This window comes from Coregonus lavaretus (assembly GCF_964263955.1).
Source record: "Coregonus lavaretus genome assembly, chromosome: 15".
In the NCBI taxonomy this organism is placed as follows: Eukaryota; Metazoa; Chordata; class Actinopteri; order Salmoniformes; family Salmonidae; genus Coregonus; species Coregonus lavaretus.
In genome coordinates this window covers 33,921,236-33,942,801 of record NC_140002.1, presented here as the reverse complement: position 1 = coordinate 33,942,801, position 21,566 = coordinate 33,921,236, and the positions used below count along the sequence as shown (strand labels likewise).

The 21,566-nt window shown below is 41.9% G+C and overlaps 1 protein-coding gene across 1 annotated transcript in view; it reads left to right on the top strand.

The window, feature by feature from the left end:
• The window catches only part of LOC311142962 (ephrin-B1-like), a 90,880-nt gene that overhangs the window by 35,764 nt on the left and 33,550 nt on the right, over positions 1-21,566 (top strand). The window contains exon 2 of the mRNA XM_084178734.1: positions 7,702-7,979. Within this exon, the coding sequence (XP_084034860.1) occupies positions 7,702-7,979 (278 nt within the window). The remainder of the gene's footprint in view (positions 1-7,701; positions 7,980-21,566) is intronic.

Sequence of the window (21,566 nt, the reverse complement as noted above, 5' to 3'; positions counted from 1 at the left end):
GCGGGTGGTTGGTCTCAGACCATCCCGCAGGTGAAGAAGCTGGATGTGGAGGTCCTGGGCTGGCCTGGTTACACGTGGTCAGCGGTTGTGAGGCCGGTTGGACATACTGCCAAATTCTCTAAAACGACGTTGGAGGCGGCTTATGGTAGAGAAATGAACATTTCAATTATCTGGCAAACGCTTTGGTGGACATTCCTGCAGTCAGCATGCCATTTGCACGCTCCCTCAAAACTAGACATCTGTGGCATTGTGTTTTGTGACAAAACTGCACATTTTAGAGTGGCCTTTTATTGTCCTCAGCACAAGGTGCACCTTGTGTAATGATCATGCTGTTTAATCAGCTTCTTGATATGCCACACCTGTCAGGTGGATGGATTATCTTGGCAAAGGAGAAATGCTCACTAACAGGGATGTAAACAAATTTGTGCACAGAATTTGAGAGAAATAAGCTTTTTGGAAAATATTTCATGAAACATGGGACCAACACTTTACATGTTGCATTTTATATTTTTGTTCAGTATAGTATTTTAACACAATCACCGACTTTCAGGAAAATAATTTAAGATTTGATGTATGTTGATTTTTTTTGTTGTTGAGGCATTTGTTTTTCTTCCCTCTCTGCATAACAGCTCGTTTGGGTTGTGGTTCCCTTACCCTCAAATTACTGTCAGAGCAAGAAGATGTTTTTCTGTTATTTAATGATTTGCAGGCATGAAGGAAAACGATACCTGCCAATCTGCATTTTTTGCCAACATTGAAAATAGGACCAGGGGAAAACTACTTGTGGTGAAATAAAGAACAACGTTTCTTTCAGAGAGCCCAACATCCTTCAACTGCAAAAAAAGTAGTCAATAGCAAGTTTGCATTGTCAATTTTTTCTTCAACTCAAATGTACTGATAATTATATCTATGTATTAAGTAACTATGTATGCAAAGTGCACGTTTGATTGTAGAGTGTGTCCTGCCTTCTAGCTAGCCTGAGGCCTATTGAGTATGAATGGTGACTGCTACTAGTCTCAGACTAGTTGCACCGCTGTCTGATATTCCATTAGATAGCCTAAATCCTCCAGCAGAGAGGCATTGTGGGATGGAGGGGTCTGCCAAGTCATGTGCTTGAATTCCCCCTTGGAATGTGTGAAGGGTGGGTGGGGAGAGTGTGGCGATGCCACTCATGAGAGCTCCTTTTCCCCCTTGGCTGTGAATGAATAAACTTAATTTGCATTGACTACGAATTTCAGCTCTTTAATTGGGGTGTGTGTGTGTGTGTGTGTGTGAGAGAGAGAGAGAGAGAGAGAGAGAGAGACTCTGTGAAGTTTGTCATTCGTTTTGGGGAGAGGGGATTCTGAGCTCACTCTGTGGGTGGGGTTGTGTCGCACACAATGTAAACCTACATTTTATATTATTTTCCAGGCTTAGAATAAATTGACTTCACGTTTTTGACGAAACTATATGTCAGTCTTTACCTTCATTTCGAATAAGATTATAACATGTTTTCCCTCCCTACAGCTGTAGACTATTTAATCATTTTCAATCAGATTATGGAGGGAAGGCAGGGAAAGGGACAGATTGTGCAGAAATCATAATGTTTCCATGGCAACTTGTTTATGCCCGACTGGTGCATCTTGTAAATCCGATTGGCGAGAGAATGAGGCCTTGTCTCCTCCAAAGCCTGAATGGAACTGCCAAGGCTCTAAGTGTGTAGGAGGCCCAAATGAGTGAAGAACAAAGGAGGTCTATTTTTTCAGTCTTTCCACAGTTTGATAATGAGCAGCACAGACAATGGAGATAAGTTTGCTTCTTCAACTTTGCCCGTATTGCTTGAGTTTGTCCCCTTGCACCTGGTATATTTGACACATATTTGATTAAGTAGTTTTCCTAGCAGTGGGAAAGATACTGGGACATTTGCATTTTATTTGATTAGACGTCTGCTTGGTTTGTTCAAGCAGAGGCATGCATCATTGATGGTTCACAGAAGTTGACATCTTCATTGACAGGCTGAATGAATGTCTGTGATTCAGTGTTTGACCATAATGGAGCCAAACGTCCGCCTGAGGTTGTAACCTTAGGAAGTTGATTTTAATGCAAATATGTTGACTCCTAAAACATCAATTTAACATTCAAACAAAATATTGACTTCAATTTTATGCTTTGATTTCATAGCAAGGAGAACAACCAAAGTTTGTTTTAAAGGAGTGTTAATTTAGCTTGTCACTCACTCAATGTTTTTATAATGATCAAACATTAAGATAACAATGCTGTAAAATGATACCAGAAACTGGGTTAATCTGGCAGCCCCTTATCTATAAGCAATAATTCCCCCACGGTTTAAACTGGGTGTTTTTCTAATGTTTACTAGATGATTGACTTTGAGGGGCTGTGTCTTGAGATTGAGAGCAGCAGTCACCATATGTCTTTGGGACTGTGTCTCTGCTGGACCCCAGTTAATTTTCTTTTGCATGTGAGGCTGAGATAAGGGGTTGACCTGGTACCTAATTATGTTAAACAGGATCCCAGAGGCCTCGGAGTGGAAGCAGCATCAGGCCCGTCAGGCCCAGGGTGGCAACGTACAGCAGGAGATGAGAGGCAACCTGGTCATGGAGGATTAACTCAATATTGAAATAAGATCCAATCTTCTTTTTTTAATCTGTTTTCACAAATGCACTCAGTGCAATATTGCTATTTTTCCCTGCCCTGGAAGACCCTGACAATTGCATTTCAAGTCAATAGATGTTATTATGCTGATAGCTATTTTGCTTATTGTCATTGCATCACTATCCAGTATGAGACTAACCATTGTTTTTCCCCACTATTGTCTGTGATTTGTTTATTATGTAAATGTAAGTTACTTGTTTGATTCAACCTTTTTTAAAGACCATGAGTAAAACATCTCTATGTTGTAACAATGAGTTATGGTGATTAGAACATGCTTGTACCCGTATGCTATATAATGCATTTTATTTGAGGATCACCATGCATCCTGAACTGAAAAAGATCCTGGTGTGCTAGCTGCATGTGCAGATAACAGCACTTTAAAACCCCACTGACTGTGGAGAAAGCTGTAATAATACCATTCTTCCTCTGATGAAAAATGACCATTGAAAAGACATGAAAGGATTTCTATGATGGCAAACTGAATGAAATGGCAATCATTGAGCACCCCTGATGAATATGCTAATCAATCTCATTCATATTCATTCCACTTTAAAACACACATAATACCCCACTGTCTCTGCTTATATCTGTCCCTGAAAATAATAGTGATGAATAAAAATCTAAACTCCTGCCTGCCATGTTAAATTGTCACTCTTTAAACTGCATTTCCTATGGAAACTAAAGTGGTGGGAGGATATTCAGAGCTCAAAGCCCTAATCGTGAAGATGACCTGTAATTTCCAGTGTTCAGTCTTGAATCTGAACACTGTCTTTGCTCTGCCTTTTAGCTCTTCTGAGCAGCAGTCCTGTTGAATCAGCACAAATTGAATGGAGATTCTGTTTGGACATCTACTTGTAAAATTGGTAGATGGAGAAATAAGAGGCAGTCAAAGAAGCTTCACAAAATCTGAGACATCCTATCAGCACAGAGCAGCAGCAGACAGGGTATTGTGTTGTTTTAAAGTTATCCTTGAGTTATTTCCTTCTCTGCCATCTATACTCTATTAATGTTGTTCATTTAGTCAGGTTTGGGGCATTTATTGTTGGTGTTTTTGTACATGTACTATTCTCAATTTTTGTTGGCCCACGCAGCATCGGCCAACCATCAACAAAAGTTGCTCTGCCAGTGTATAGAGAAATATCGAACATGGTTTGTCATATTTTTCTATTGATGTACTCCATTTTGAGGTGCTTGTGTCAAGCCATAAAAGTAAACTGAAGAGGGGACTACTGCTGAGAGACTACAGAATGAGACAGTCAGTGTCGGTTTTGTAGACCGCCATGAATTATGTGTTGGTCACTTTAGTTGGAAATATAGTTGGTTTTGGTGTCTTATTTTATACTGGATGCTGCTAGTCGGCGGCTACCGCAAATGCAGTGAACCCTTGGTTTGCCGCATGACTTTGTGCTGGCCCGTGGCCATTTACCTTATCCTCCCAGGGTCCCATGATCGTAAATACAGAGGATTATAGCAGAGAGAGCATTGCTGCTTTGTGGAGGTTTGAATGTTAAGGCATCCGCATGCTTCCCATCCGAAACAGTTTGTGCATATATTGTGATGTTTTTTTGTTCGTTTTGGTCTTCGGCAAGGGTTTTTTCGGCTGTTCGTGCACACAATTATTTTTCTCAGGGCAAGCTGAGGTTGGTAGCCGAAGTGTACGCCCCTTCGGTGATTGGTCAAAAGTAGGGATTCTTTAATGAAGTGTTTGTTGTCATTCAATGAGAGATGGCAATCATTGTGTGGTCCTCTGTAGCTCATCTGGTAGAGCACGGCGCTTGTAACGCCAAGGTAGTGGGTTCGATCCCCGGGACCACCCATACACACACAAAAAAATATATATATATATGCAGGCATGACTGTAAGTCGCTTTGGATAAAAGCGTCTGCTAAATGGCATATTATATTCTTATTATAGATTAATCGTCTTCATGAAGAAAAAAAATCACTTGAGAAATACTGCACCAAACATCTTAGTTAGGTGTAAAATTGCACGACTAAGATCTCCTTGACAAAAACATCAACTCAAGAAATCTGTCAGTAATTTTATCTTAGATTAGTTCTGACGTTTGAGGAAGTATATACTGGCTACGGCATCTCAAGATGGACAAACAGTACTATTGAACTTTGTTCTTGTTGTTCAAGCGAAGGTCTTTTAAAGGAGTATGCAAGCACACTCGTTCGGTTCTCGGCTAGGCGCCAACCGAACCAAAGCATGCGAAAGGCTTTAGTTGAGAGAAAGTTTGCTAACAGAGCTGCATTATGTAGCCTACACACTTTGAAGAATGCATTTCCATTGGCTCAGAAACACATTGTAGATGATACGGAAACTAAAGCCAGACATCTGATCAGTCTCTGAAGAAGCCTGAGGATAAGGGCAAATCAAACGGGTTTGAGAAGCCAAACAGAGGAACCACTGTTTGAGAAACAAAGACAACACCAAGCTAACCGCAGGGCCAGGCAAACTGTGCTGACTCCAGACTGTGCACTCTGCGTTGTCTTTATGTACAGTATAGTAATAGTATGCCATAGTACAGTTCTGCTTCAGTATATGGGGAATAATAATGCATCATCATCTCTCCTAAGCTGTTAGCGAGCACAAGGGGCCCTTTTTATTTCACAAATCATGAGTCCCATCATGCATGGCAAAGAGCTGTAATCCCACGTAGAACGAGAGAACGAAGAAATTAGAGATTGAGAGAGGGAGAGATCCTAATTACAGCATGTAGAGAAACAGGGTCGGTGCAGACTGGATACTAAACGAGCCATGGCGGATTGACATAGTGGAACCAGGGCACATACTTTTGTCTAAGATACCATAGCAAACCATAACTAAGGTTTCTCATAGACAGATAAAGGCAAACAGACAGACAGACAATGCTTACTGTTGATTCATTTTATGTGTGGTGAGTATTAGCCTCCTTCTATCCGCCAGGGCCTTAAGATGAGTCATGAAAACAGTTTTCTTGTCTATTAAACCATGTTGAAATTGGTCTGGAACAGTGTGTATGCAAATCAAATGTAAATAAGGATCAGATTGTCCCTCTCCATCTCCACCGTAACCAAACACATCATTATCATCAAACTTTGAGCAACATCATTCTGGTAACTAGGTTGTTTAGACTTTTAAGCTGAACAAAAATACATTCAACACAACACACATTTGTTTGACTTCTACAGTACCAGATCAAATATTGCCTACATCAGCTCTTCTCTCATAATGGATTGAGCATGTCAGCAGACCTAAGGGTTCTTATCAAGAAGAAAAAAAGGAAAAAGAAACCACTCGAGAAGTATGACACACCAAAGGCAATCAGCGGGTCTAAATCCTCAAATAGAATTCAGCAGGGTCTGTTGCTTTGAGTTAGAGGGAAGATATCAAAAATTGTGAAAGGCGTGGAGCATCTCGTTAAGGCATGCATGCCATCTGCCCATCACAGTGCTATGTGTTTATCTGTACTCTCCCTCGCCGGGTGCAGATTAAGTTCAATCAGGACCCGGGCAGCCCTCTGTCATACTGATTTCCTATTGACATCTACCCTGGTATTGTGCTGTATGTTTGCTGAGGTAAAGATAGGGGATGTCTGCTTTGTTTACAGTGTTTTACATTTTAAAAGGGAATTTATGTAAATCAATGCACGTGTTTACCATATAACTGCTTGGGCTCTCGGTTGTTATCTGTGTGTTTGATGTTATCCACTCCAGATGAAAACTAGCGTGTCCCATAGCTGTCCTCAAAGGTCGGCCATGTTAATATGGAGTTGTAAACACTCGCCCCTGCTTCCCTTAACCTGTTCCTTACAATGAATTCACTCATGATTTGTTTTGCACCGGCTTTAAGTGAAGTGAAATAACAAGCAATTGACTATATTAGGGCGTTTTCACACATAGTTTTGCGCTATAGTTCAAATCAGTTTTATTTTTGGTCCGGTTGGTTTCACATTTCTAAAAAAATTCCTACATAAAACCATGTGTCCATGCAAGTCATTTGTTTTTTGGACAAAAATGCTCATGTTAAATCCATCGACGATTATTATAAAGCATCACTCGTGTGTCCCAATCTTCATATTACTTTCGCTTTGGTTTTCCAACAACATGCAGGAGGATGTAGCCGCTTTAACTGCGAAGTGAATAGGCTATAGTTAGTAGCCTATATTCCCGGTATAGCCCCCGTCTCCCATAATCTGCATTGGATGTGCTCATAAATGCGCTGCTATTCACAGAATGTTTCAAAGATATAAAGTTATACTCACAGTAAAAAAAACAATAATACTGCGCGACTCTGGTTATTTTTTCCTGTGTTTGGTCTGGACTGCGTTCTCACCTGCAAAGAACCACACCACCACTGTATGAATTGAATCGGACCGAGACCACCATTTTTAAGCGAACCACGGTGCATTGTTTAGTGCCCTCCCAAATGCGGATAGAGTGTTTAGACCAGTCCAAACGAACCGAACTAAGGGGATAAACACACCAAACCAGTTTGGTGTGAAAGCCCCCTTAGTCGCTGTTCTGCCAGACACAGAAAACACTTGTGTATTTGGAAGAGAAGAATGGCATTTTACAGAGTGTTATTACACACTGTTACGCAATTAATGTGATGTATGCCCAAACATTGCATTTATTGCTATTATTAGAATTGTAGTGTATTAAGATTATGACTTTGTTAATGTTTTTAAGTGGAACCTGAGAGGATGTTTATTTAGTGTCAGAGGGAATTGTTTTAGTGTGACGCCACATAGAACAGAGGGAGTGTGTTGTAGACAGGGGATTGGACAGTAGAGGGAGCCACCCATATCTTGGGAAAATTATAAGTACTGGGTTTAAACGAAGAAGAGCAGAGCAGACATTGTAATTTGGAGGACACTGCTCTCCGGGTGATCATGACATCCGTAAACTTATGCTGATATCTTGTGATATGAATAAAACTTATGATCAAAGTTCAGTATAAGCGGACTCCTTTGTTTAACAGCAATAATTAGCAACATTGACTCGACACTACAGAATATTTGAAATATTCTAACCTTTCTCTATCATACTTTGTCTGTTTCAGATTTCAGTATGGGAAGGGCTTGGTGATCTACCCAGAGATAGGGGACAAGTTGGACATTATCTGCCCAAAGGCAGACATGGGGCGGCCATATGAGTTTTACAAACTGTACCTGGTGAAGAAGGACCAGGCAGACCAGTGTAGCACAATCATGGACCCCAATGTGTTGGTCAACTGCAACAAACCTGAGAAGGACATCAAATTCACCATCAAGTTTCAGGAGTTCAGTCCAAACTACATGGGCCTGGAGTTCAAAAAGAACATCAACTACTTCATCACATGTGAGTATCTGGCATTTTACCTTACTGATGTATCTTATTTTACACCATCTATAAACTTTGTATTTATGCTTATAAATTACAACACAATTGTTAATGGATTGTTCATAGCTTAAAGGGATACTTCGGAATTTTGGAAATGAGGACCTTTGTCTACTTCCCCAGAGTCAGATGAACTTGTGGATACCATTTTTATGACTCTGCGTGCAGTTGGAAGGAAGTTGCTAACTAGTGCTAATGCAATTGCTAACTAGAGTTAGCACAATGACTGGAAGTCTATGGGTATCCATGCTAGCAGATACCCATAGATTTCCAGTCATTGCGCTAACGCTAGTTAACATTGGCTTGCGAAACTACCTCTAACTTCCTTCATACTAGACACATAACAAAAAACTAGGTTAAGGTAATCATTGCCAAAATCCCGAAGTATCCCTTTACTACAGTCCTGACATGGAATACAAACAATTCACAAGGCACTCAAATGCAATGAGGCTTTTCCTTAATCTACAATTTATAAATGGGTATTGCAGTGATGCGATAAGATCAAACAATTGTATTTTCCATGGGCTTAACGTTCCATAGTATGCAACATATAGAAGAGCTACTGTACTTACTTAGGCATTATAAAGGCTGGCTCTTTTACTTGGAATACAAAGCTTATAAAATATTTGCTGTGGAGCATGTGATATTCTGAAAGAGACCTGTCTAGTACCATTGAATTGATTATCCTTCTGCTGAGCCTGAAATTATTACAGCTCACATTAACCTCCCTCGGCCCCCCATAAACATTTTCTTAAGGTCTTCTGAATATAAGGTATATTGAATGAAAACCTCGTCAGGTAGTCCTTGGTCAGGAATGCCTCAGCGGCCTTGAGTATCTTTTGACCCTCTTGTGTTTAAGTGCAGCCAGTACTAGCCTAGCTCTCCCTGCTCAGCGCGACTCTAAGCGCAGTGGCGTCTCTGAATTTTCGGAGGCAAAATCTTTTTTGTCAGATCCGGTCAGTTGCAATAACACTAAAACTCAATGGCAGAGGGGTCAGCTCCAGTCAAGCAGGCCTGATTTGTTCTGTTACACATCGCTGAGCCGAGCCCATTGGCTATGACATCCTAACACCAGCACATAATCGACTTCAACCGACTCCACAGGCCCAAGGCTGCTTTTCTTTAACCCTCTAATCCACATGGTATGTCTTTAGATAAGCACTGGTGGCTGGCTGGGGAAGGAGCTCTGCTATTGTCCTATCCTCGCAGAGATCTAGCATTAGAACATCAATGACACCATAATGTCCAGTCTCACTAATAAATGTCTTCCAACCCAACGTGAATAGCTCATCAAAACACTGAATGACTGGTGAAGCATGAAAAAAAAAAGGTTTCCAGTTTTGATGCTTCCCTGTGAGGAAAGCAAACATTGCATATTTGCCACAAACCAATTACATTTTCGATTATCCTGGAAAGTAGTCTGTATATTTTCCTCATGTTCTTTAGTCCTGTTCCAAAATAACGATTTATGATGTGGTTTCAGGAGTAAATGGGCCACATTTATCAAAACGTGTGCACACTGAATGTGTAAGAGGTGTCACAGCCACACATTTACAGTATGTTGGATCAGGTATCCAGTATCCTTTTGACATCCATTTTATAAACAGTGCTTATTTCTTTGTTGGAACACCCTTGATAAAGGGGAAATGAGCTCAAGTGCTTGTTTAATTACTGAACTCTGTCGCTCTCTGAGTAGTGATGGATTAGTGATGAAGATGAGAGGCGAGGCAGAGTGCACTCTACACTGCTGATTCAATTGTTTCCTTGTAAATCAAAGTATGGTTTAATAAAATGCAGGACGTCTATTGCCAAGAGTGCTGCTGTCAGTGAGATTCTTTCTCAGAGATCTGACTGACTTTGTGTCTTTGATGATCTAATCAATAGTGGTCAACCTCTACGTTTCCTGCTGAGTGTATACACTGAGTGTATAAAACATTAAGAACACCTTCCTAATATTGAGTTGCACCCCCCCTCCCCCCACCCATGTTTGCCCACAGAACAGCTTCAATTTGTCAGGGCATGGACTCTACAAGGTTTCGAAAGCGTTCCACAGGGATGCTGGCCCATGTTGTCTCCAATGCTTTCCACAGTTGTGTCGTTGGCTGGATGTCCTTTGGGTGGTGGACCCTTCTTGATATACAAGGGAAACTGTTGAGCATGAAAATCCCAGCAGCGTTGCAGTTCTTGACACAAACTGGTGTGCCTGGTACCTACTACCGTACCACGTTCAAAGGCCTTAAATATTTTGTTTTGCCCACTAACCCTCTGAATGGCGCACACAGACAATCCATGTCTCAATTGTCTCAAGTCTAAACAATCCTTTTTTAACATGTCTCCTCCCCTTAATGTACACTGATTGAAGTGGATTTAACAATTGATATCAATAAGGAATCATAGCTTTCACCTGGATTCACCTGGTCAGTCTATATCATGGAAAGAGCAGGTGTCCTTAATGTTTTGATAACTCAGTGTATGTCAGACACAAGACAGAAAATAAAATATATACAGTATGTTCGTAAGCCATTGAGAATATAATCTGTTATACAATATTTCCATATTAGAACAAATGTAATTTGTTTACTTGTCAGTGTATTGAAACCTCATTTTCAGAAAATTGGGAGAGATCCTAGGGGTTACATTTAGACTGTACCAAGGGCGTATGAAGCTGTCTTATGGGTCCAAGTAGTTCTTATGACGTTAGGGAAAATAAAGTTCCTCGAAGAGTTTACCTGTTGAGGTCAGATCTTTGTTTCCTTTGACTCAAAACAGCTGACCATGACAATTCCTCAGACAGTACAGATTCATCATACACTATATTCAATTGGTATGTCAAATTGTTTCAGTCTAACTCTGGGATGAAAAAAATATATATTAGGTATCACTCTACTGATAAGATTCAACTTCCCTGGCACTTTAATATTGTCTCGAGGCAATGGAACCTGGCTGGTCCAGCTTTGTGTGCACTTTAACTCTCTCTCTCAGAATAACTGTTGCTCTATGACATACTGTACTTGTTTTACTGATCTGTGGCAGAGTAGCAATGATGCTTTATCAAAGAGTTGTATACTGCTCTGTGAACATCATCAGACCAGAGATAATACCTCTAATTAGCTCCAGTGATGGGCGGAGAATACAGTTCACAGTACACTTTATCTCCCTCTCTCTTCTAAGAATAAAAATGTATGCTCTGGCATACAGGGCCGGCATTATGGGCGAGCCATACAAATAAAATATAGAAATATAGATAATTTATTTGACCGAGACGCATGCCGACGGACAGACGCATCAATCTCAGATAATGCGAGCGAAACTGTGCCCCTCTGTCTCTGAATGTGTAGCCCATGTATCTGATGCTGTCTGGTCAAAAAGAGTATGGCATGTCATATTCTTTCTGACCAGACAGCATCAGATACATGGGCTACATATAGTAAGACAGAGTGGCGCTGTTTCGCTCGCTCGGATACTTTCTCCAGTGAGATAGTTTAAGCAGAGAGGAAGAGGCAAAGTGAGAGGGGCTCACTCTTGCCAAAATCTGTCCATAATAATCCAACTGCGTTTCAATAGGCTTAATATGCAGACCTAAGCTTGTCGCCTGCATTCCCGCCTTTGGGACAGCGACTCCCATTGTTAGGGCGGAGACATGAGCATCTCGTCATTATATACAGATCTCTGGTTTCAAGCAGCCTTGGAAAGGAAAGTTGGCGGATGCACAGTTCGGATGCTGGCTTCCCCTAAAGGAAAATTATGTTTTGAAAATTATATCATTACTCCTAAATAAAATCTGGCGTCATTTTGTGTATCAGTTCATAAACCATGTGCCATTAAAATGGTACCTCGAAAATCTCCTCCCAATTATTTTGCAACCTGTATGGTGCAGCTATCAATATTTTGGTTCTTACCTTCTCCCCTTTCTGCAATCAGTTGGTTATAATTTTGGATAGAGCAGACATTTTTATTATATTTTTTAATCTCTTTTTTTGGTGGTATTTTACCCCTCTTTTTCTCCCCAATTTCGTGGTATCCAATTGGTAGTTACAGTCTTTGTCCCATCGCAGCAGCTCCCGTACGGACACGGGAGAGGCGAAGGTCGAGAGTCGTGCGTCCTCCGAAACACAACCCAACCGAGCCGCACTGCTTCTTGACACAGTGCCCACTTAACCCGGAAGCCAGCCGCACCAATGTGTCGGAGGAAACACCGTACACCTGGCGACCGAGTCAGCGTGCACTACGCCCGGCCTGCCACAGGGGTCGCTAGTGCGCGATGGGACAAGGACATCCCTGCCGGCCAAACCCTCCCTACCCAGGACGACGCTGGGCCAATTGTGCGCCGCCCCATACATCTCCCGGTCGCGGCCGGCAGCGACAGAGCCTGGACTCGAACCAGCATCTCTAGTGGCACAGCTAGCACTGCGATGCAGTGCCTTAGACCACAGAGCAGACATTTCTATATATTTTTGTTAATTGCACGTGTGCCATACAGTGCCTTCGGAAAGTATTCAGACCCCTTGACTTTTTCCACATTGTGTTACGTTACAGCGTTATTCTAAAATTGATTTAATTGTTTTTCCCCTCATCAATCTACAGATAATACCACATAATGACAAAGAACACACAGGTTTTTAGCAATTGTAGCTCATTTATTCAAAATAAAAAACAGAAATTACATTTACATACGTTTTCAGACCCTTTACTCAGTATTTTGTTGAAGCACCTTTGGCAGCGATTACAGCATCGAGTCTTCTTGGGTATGAAGCGAAAAGCTTGGCACACCTGTATTTGGGGAGTTTCTCCCATTTTTCTCTGCAGATCCTCTGAAGCTCTGTCTGGTTGGATGGGGAGCGTTGCTGCACAGCTATTTTCAGGTCTCCAGTGATGCTCGATCGGGTTGATGTCCGGGCTCTGGCTTGGCCACTCAAGGACATTCAGAGACTTGTCCCGAAGCCACTCCTGCGTTGTCTTGGCTGTGTGCTTAGGGTCGTTGTCCTGTTGGAAGATGAACCTTCGCCCCAGACCAGTCCTGAGCGCTCTGGAGCAGGTTTTCATCAAGGATCTCTCTGTACTTTGCTCCGCTCATCTATGCCTCAATCCTGACTAATCTCCCAGTCCCTGCCACTGAAAAACATCCCCACAGCATGATGCTGTGCTTCCCCGTAGGGATGGTGCCAGGTTTCCTCCAGACGTGATGCTTGGCATTCAGGCCAAAGAGTTCAATCTTGGTTTCATCAGACCAGAGAATCTTGTTTCTCATGGTCTGAGAGTCTTTAGGTGCCTTTTGGCAAATCCAAGCGGGCTGTCATGTGCCTTTTACTGAGAAGTGGCTTCCATCTGGCCACCATAAAGGCCTGATTGGTGGAGTGCTGCAGAGATGGTTGTCCTTCTGGAAGGTTCTCCCATCACCGCAGAGGAACTCTAGAGCTCAGTCAGAGTGACCATCAATTGAATCAAGTTGTAGAAACATCTCAAGGATGATCAATGGAAACAGGATGCACCTGAGGTCAATTTCGAGTCGCATAACAATGGGGCTGAATACTTAAGTAAATAAGGTATTTCTGTTTTTTATTTTTAATAAATCTGCAAGAATTTCTAAAAACCTGTTTTCGCTTTCTCATTATGGGATATTGTGTGTAGATTGGAATCTTTTTTTATTTAATCAATTTTAGAATAAGGCTGTAACGTAACAAAATGTGGAAAAAGTCAAGGGGTCTGAATACTTTCCGAAGGCGCTGTATCTCTACCAGCCCTATTTATGATATAAATTACAAAGATATTATATATATATATATATATATATATATTATTATTATTTTTTCTATATATAGAATAATTTTTTTATCAATTAGTATATTTGAGTTTAACCATAATATTTATTCTAATATTTGTTCTGTCATTTCTGGTGGATTAAACTGAAATTGCAACCAGCTTTCTAAAGTGAGAGGTTGTGATCTGAATGAAGGGAAAAAGGCCATTCTTAAACACGAGGTGAGCCATTCTTACTAATCTGCTAGAGATCCAGTTCAGATTTAAATGTAGTTTATGTATGACTGTAGCCTTTAGTGAGAGGTCCAACGCTTTAATATTTAGTAATTTCATCCCACCGAATTCATATTTAAGTGAAAATGACTTAGAAGCCGGTGTTTGAAGGATACAGTGGGGAAAAAAAGTATTTAGTCAGCCACCAATTGTGCAAGTTCTCCCACTTAAAAAGATGAGAGAGGCCTGTAATTTTCATCATAGGTACACGTCAACTATGACAGACAAAATGAGATTTTTTTTCTCCATAAAATCACATTGTATAATTTTTAATGATTTTATTTGCAAATTATGGTGGAAAATAAGTATTTGGTCAATAACAAAAGTTTCTCAATACTTTGTTATATACCCTTTGTTGGCAATGACACAGGTCAGACGTTTTCTGTAAGTCTTCCCAAGGTTTTCACACACTTTTGCTGGTATTTTGGCCCATTCCTCCATGCAGATCTCCTCTAGAGCAGTGATGTTTTGGGGCTGTCGCTGGGCAACAGACTTTCAACTCCCTCCAAAGATTTTCTATGGGGTTGAGATCTGGAGACTGGCTAGGCCACTCCAGGACCTTGAAATGCTTCTTACGAAGCCACTCCTTCGTTGCCCGGGCGGTGTGTTTGGGATCATTGTCATGCTGAAAGACCCAGCCACGTTTAATCTTCAATGCCCTTGCTGATGGAAGGAGGTTTTCACTCAAAATCTCATGATACATGGCCCCATTCATTCTTTCCTTTACACGGATCAGTCGTCCTGGTCCCTTTGCAGAAAAACAGCCCCAAAGCATGATGTTTCCACCCCCATGCTTGAGTTTTTACCAAAAAGTTCTATTTTGGTTTCATCTGACCATATGACATTCTCCCAATCCTCTTCTGGATCATCCAAATGCACTCTAGCAAACTTCAGACGGGCCTGGACATGTACTGGCTTAAGCAGGGGGACACGTCTGGCACTGCAGGATTTGAGTCCCTGGCGGCGTAGTGTGTTACTGATGGTAGGCTTTGTTACTTTGGTCCCAGCTCTCTGCAGGTCATTCACTAGGTCCCCCCGTGTGGTTCTGGGATTTTTGCTCACCGTTCTTGTGATCATTTTGACCCCACGGGGTGAGATCTTGCGTGGAGCCCCAGATCGAGGGAGATTATCAGTGGTCTTGTATGTCTTCCATTTCCTAATAATTGCTCCCACAGTTGATTTCTTCAAACCAAGCTGCTTACCTATTGCAGATTCAGTCTTCCCAGCCTGGTGCAGGTCTACAATTTTGTTTCTGGTGTCCTTTGACAGCTCTTTGGTCTTGGCCATAGTGGAGTTTGGAGTGTGACTGTTTGAGGTTGTGGACAGGTGTCTTTTATACTGATAACAAGTTCAAACAGGTGCCATTAATACAGGTAACGAGTGGAGGACAGAGGAGCCTCTTAAAGAAGAAGTTACAGGTCTGTGAGAGCCAGAAATCTTGCTTGTTTGTAGGTGACCAAATACTTATTTTCCACCATAATTTGCAAATAAATTCATTAAAAATCCTACAATGTGATTTTCAGGATTTTTTTTTCTCAATTTGTCTGTCATAGTTGACGTGTACCTATGATGAAAATTACAGGCCTCATCTTTTTAAGTGGGAGAACTTGCACAATTGGTGGCTGAATAAATACTTTTTTCCCCACTGTATGCTGATAGTGGACAACCTTGTTTTACTCCTCTTGACAATTTTATACTTTCTGAGAAATAGCCATTATTTACTATTTTACATCTGGGGTTTCTATACATAACTTTAACCCATTTTATAAGAGATTCTCCTAAATTAAAAGAGTCCAGGCATTTATATATAAATTCCACTCATACTTTATTAAAGGCCTTTTCAAAGTCGGCTATGAATACCAGGCCTGGTTTCCTAGATTTTTCATAGTGTTCTATTGTTTTCAGTGCTTGTCTTATATTATCTCCAATGTATCATCCATGTATTTCATCCAGTTCGCTTTATTTTTTAATTTTTTATAATATATTACACTTGACCTTTCTTGATTAGGTTCCTCAATTTCTTTTTGTTTTTCCTCTAACTTATTCTGTGCCTCTGTTCATTTTTATTGCAATCTATCTGTACTGTTAGTTCCTCTATTTCCTTTTTTAAGATGAACTCTTTTGACCTAATTGCATGTTCTCTAAAGGCACATTTAAAAGTGTCCCATACAATAAGGGGATCTGCTGTACATATATTATGTAGGAAAAAGTCAGTTATCAATTCTTCTGTCTTGGTTAAAAACAAGTTGTCATCCAGTAGGCTTTGATAACATTTCTAATATCCTCGCCCTCGTGGAGTAATGTGTATACCAATTATTTGATTGTCTGACCTTATTCTGTCCCGTATCAATACTCTCAACTTTTGGTGCCAGTGAAAATGACATAAGAAAGTAGTCAAGACGACTAGCTTGATTGAGCCTGTACAGTGCATTCGGAAAGTATTCAGGCCCCTTGACCGTTTCCCCATTTTGTTACGTTACAGCCTTATTCTAAATTGGATTCAATAGTTTTTTTTCCCCCTCATAAATCTACACACAATACCCCATAATGACTAAGCAAAAACAGGTTTATAGAAATGTTGATCAAGACAAAGGAGATGATTGTGGACTACAGGAAAAAGAGAACCGAGCACGCCCCCATTCTCATCAACGGGGCTGTAGTGGAGCAGGTTGAGAGCTTCAAGTTCCTTGATGTCCACATCACCAACAAAATATCATGGTCCAAACACACCAAGACAGTTGTGAAGAGTGCACGACAAAGCCTATTCCCCCTCAAGAGACTGAAAAGATTTGGCATGGGTCCTCAGATTCTCAAAAAGTTATACAGCTGCACCATCGATAGCATCCTGACTGGTTGCATCACTGCCTGGTATGGCAACTGCTTGGCCTCCGACCACAAGGCACTACAGAGGGTAGTGCGTACGGCCCAGTACATCACTGGGTCCAAGCTTCTTGCCATTCAGGACCTCTATACCAGGCGGTGTCAGAGGAAGGCCCTAATAATTGTCAACTACAGCCACCCTAGTCATAGACTGATCTCTCTGCTACTGCTTGGCAAGCGCTACCAGAGCGCCAAGTCTAGGTCCAAAAGGCTTCTAAACAGCTTCTACCCCCAAGCCATAAGACTCCTGAACAGCTAATCAAATGGCTATCCGGACTATTTGCATTGTTTCCCCCGCTGCTGCTACTCTCTGTTTATTATCTATGCATAGTCACTTTAACTCTACCGACATGTACATATTGCCTCAATTACCTCGAAAAACCTGTGCCACTGCACATTGACTCTGTACCGGTACCCCCTATATATAGCCTTGCTACTGTTATTTTACTGCTGCTCTTTAATTATTTGTTTGTTTGTAACTGAGTCAGGTTTGTAGGCCTCCTTGCTCGCACACATTTTTTCAGTTCTGCCCACAAATGTTCTATAGGATTGAGGTCAGGGTTTTGTGATGGCCACTCCAATACCTTGACTTTGTTGTCCTAAAGCCATTTTGCCAAAACTTTGGAAGTATGCTTGGGGTCATTGTCCATTTGGAAGACCCATTTGCGATTAAGCTTTAACTTCCTGACTGATGTTTTGAGATGTTGCTTCAATATATCCACATACGTTTCCTTCCTCATGATGCCATCTATTTTGTGAAGTGCACCAGTCCCTCCTGCAGCAAAGCACCCCCACAGCATAATGCTGCCACCCCCGTGCTTCACGGTTGGGATGGTGTTCTTCGGCTTGCAAGCCTACCCTTTTTCCTCCAAACATAACGATGGTCATTATGGCCAAACAGTTCTATTTTTGTTTCATCAGACCAGAGCACATTTCTCCAAAAAGTACGATCTTTGTCCTCATGTGCAGTTGCAAACCGTAGTCTGGCTTTTTTATGGCGGTTTTGGAGCAGTGGCTTCTTCCTTGCTGAGCGGCCTTTCAGGTTATGTCGATATAGGACTCGTTTTACTGTGGATATAATACCTTTGCACCTGTTTCCTCCAGCATCTTCACAAGGTCCTTTGCTGTTGTTCTGGGATTGATTTGCACTTTTCACACCAAAGTACGTTCATCTCTAGGAGACAGAAAGCGTCTCCTTCCTGAGTGGTATGACGGCTGCGTGGTCCCATGGTGTTTATACTTGCGTACTATTGTTTGTACAGATGAATGTGGTAGCTTCAGGCATTTGGAAATTGCTCCCAAGGATGAACCAGACTTGTGGAGGTCTACAATTATTTGTCTGAGGTCTTGGCTGATTTTATTTTGATTTTCCCATGATGTCAAGCAAAGAGGCACTGAGTTTGAAGGTAGGCCTTGAAATACATCCACAGGTACACCTCCAATTGACTCAAATTATGTCAATTAGCCTATCAGAATTTTCTAAAGCCATGACATCATTTTCTGGAATTTTCCAAGCTGTTTAAATGCACAGTCAACTTAGTGTATGTAAACTTCTGACCCACTGGAATTGTGATACAGTGAATTATAAGTGAAATAATCTGTTTGTAAACAATTGTTGGAAAAATTACTTGTGTCATGCACAAAGTAGATGTCCTAACCGACTTGCCAAAACTATAGTTTGTTAATAAGAAATTTGTGGAGTGGTTGAAAAATGAGTTTTAATGACTCCAACCTAAGTGTATGTAAACTTCCGACTTCAACTGTAGGTCCTGGATGGCATGAAGCTTGACCCCAGTGATTTACTGGGCCATACGCACTACCCTCTGTAGCGCTTTACAGTGGGATGCCGAGCAGTTGCCATACCAGGTGGTGATGCAACCGGTCAGGATGCTCTCGATGGTGCAGCTGCAGAACTTTTTGAGGATCTGAGGACCCATGCCAAATCTTTTCAGTCTCCTGAGGAGGAAAAGGTAGTCGGTTGTCGTGCCCTCTTTACGACTGTCTTGGTGTGTTTGGACCATGATAGTTTGTTGGTGACGTGGACACCAAGGAACTTGAAACTCTCGACACGCCAGGTCTGTGACCTTCTCCCTATAGGCTGTCTCATCGTTGTTGGTGATCCGGCCTACCACTGTTGTGCTATCAGCAAACTTAATTATGGTGTTGGAGTCGTGCTTGGCCACGCAGTTGTGGGTGAACAGGGAGTACAGGAGGGGACTACGCACGCACCCCTGAGGGGCCCCCGTGTTGCGGATCAGCATGGCAGATGTGTTGTTGCCTACCCTTACCACCTGGGGACGGCCCGTCAGGAAGTCCAGGTTCCAGTTGCAGAGGGAGGTGTTTAATACCAAGGTCCTTAGTTTATTTATGAGCTTTGTGGGCACAATGGTGTTGAACGCTGAGCTGTAGTCAATGAACAGCATTCTCACATAGGTGTTCCTTTTGTCCAGGTGCGTCATCTGTGGCTTTGTTGGGACGGTATGCGAATTGGAGTGTATCTAGGGTTTCCGGGATGATGGTGTTGATGTGAGCCATGAACAACCTTTCAAAGCACTTCATGGCTACCGACGTGAGCGCTACGAGGCAGTAGTCATTTAGGCAGGTTACCTTCACTTTCTTGGGCACAGGGACTATGGTGCTTGAAACATGTAGGTATTACAGACTCGGTCAGGGAGAGGTTGAAAATGTCAGTTATGACACTTGCCAGTTGGTCCGCGCATGCTCTGAGTACACGTCCTGGTAATCCGTCTGGCCCCGCGGCCTTGTGAATGTTGACCTGTTTAAAGTTCTTGCTCACATCGGCTACGGAGAGCGTGAGCACATCATTTCGAACTCCTTCGCCTCAGTTGTACTGCATCTAGGTATAAAAAAAAATATCTTAATTTATTCCCACAATTGACTAATATTATGCGCAATAATATAGGCACTTCTACAAAGGATTGTTAGCTATAACAAGGGCTGGCAGTAGGAATTCTACATTTTTGTCAACAGATATGGGATGCATACTCTCACTCACTCACTCACCCCACCCCTCCCAAACACACACACACACACCCACACACACACACACACACGCACACACACACACACGCACACACAACCACAAGCTCAAATGTTCAACAGTTGTTTCATCCCCAATTTAAAAGAAGACTTGATGTGTGAATGCGTACACAGTTTGGCTGTTTAAGAAGGCATGCCAAATTGACCAATATCTAGCCCTAGCTTATGGAGCTCAGATACCCTCTTCCCCCCAACACCCACACATGCTGGTCACCCATCTTCCCAAGCACCTCTGATTATTCTGTGCCGCCAGGACCACGATAATATGCCCCCTCTCTGATTGTCCGAGTGTGACTCCCGTCCCATGGGTTCCTGCAGCCAGTGTTGCCAGCACTGCCACTACCTGGGTGGGGGTACTCCACTGGAATTCCCATCAGCTAGGTACGAGGTCGTCAAGGTTCTCATTAGCAGCTTTGAGAAAATTATTGTATATTATGCTCACCCATCCGGGGGCTTTGGCTTTTGTAAATGTTGTTTACAGAGTTCACAACCTGCTACACTTGTGAGAATTAAGTTTTGGTTTACAGTGATCCCTCGCCACTTCGCGGTTCACTTATCGCGGATTCGCTATTTCGCGGATTTTCATAATGCATTTTTTTTTTTTTTTTGGTGCATTGTGCTCTGCATTCTGATTCGCTAAAAACTCACTCCCGCTTCTTGTATCAAAACATGCTACGAATTGTGCTATCATTTTGTCGTCTCGTGCAGTTATGTGTACGTACATAAAACAGCTTGGCAAATTTACATTAAGTTGGCCAAATTATCTTGTAATTTCGAACATCTTCTAAACCCATAATGTCGACGAAACGGCCTACACGTGAGTCACTGTATTTGTATACATGTAATAGTTGCTAATTGTAAAAAAAAATAAAGTTTTCTATTTCGCGGATTTCACTTATCGCGGGTCATTTTCGGAACGTAACCCCCGCGATAAACGAGGGATTACTGTATTTCATAATGATCATTTACGAGTTTAGTAAATGTTTTAATTGTCTTTTGTTTGGAGTGCTCCATGTGAGCAATGAGCATGTGTCTGGTGTCTCTGTCCTGATAATGTTGAGGGAGCGTGCGCGTCTGAGCACGCATAGAAGTACCTGACCTGCTGCGCACAAATGTAGGAAAATGTCAATTTGGGGATGTCTGACTTCTGATTGTCTTAACTCATCACGTCCACCACTAATAAGCTGAGCTTCTCAGTCATTTTGTCTTCACCTCACACAGTAGCCTAAGTCAATGGAGTCTGTTTTTTAACATCCGTTGCGAATGATAATAGTTCCTCACAGTACTTGAAAATCTTTCCAACACTCTCCCGGCCTCGATAATCACCAAGCCTCGGCTTGAAAGAGCAAAGTATCATGATCTGATGATCCCATATATCTATTGGAAAGCCCATAAAATAAAGTACCTGACTTTTTTTCCCTTGCGCAAAAATAGCTCTCTGTCCCGAGCTCACTGGTGCTGGAAACTCTTGAGGGCCCGGAATAGGCTAGTTGATACAATGTTACAGCTTCGAACCACACCCAGTTGGTTGATTTGATACAATGTTGCACTTTACTAGTGATAGCTCAAGTTTAGACA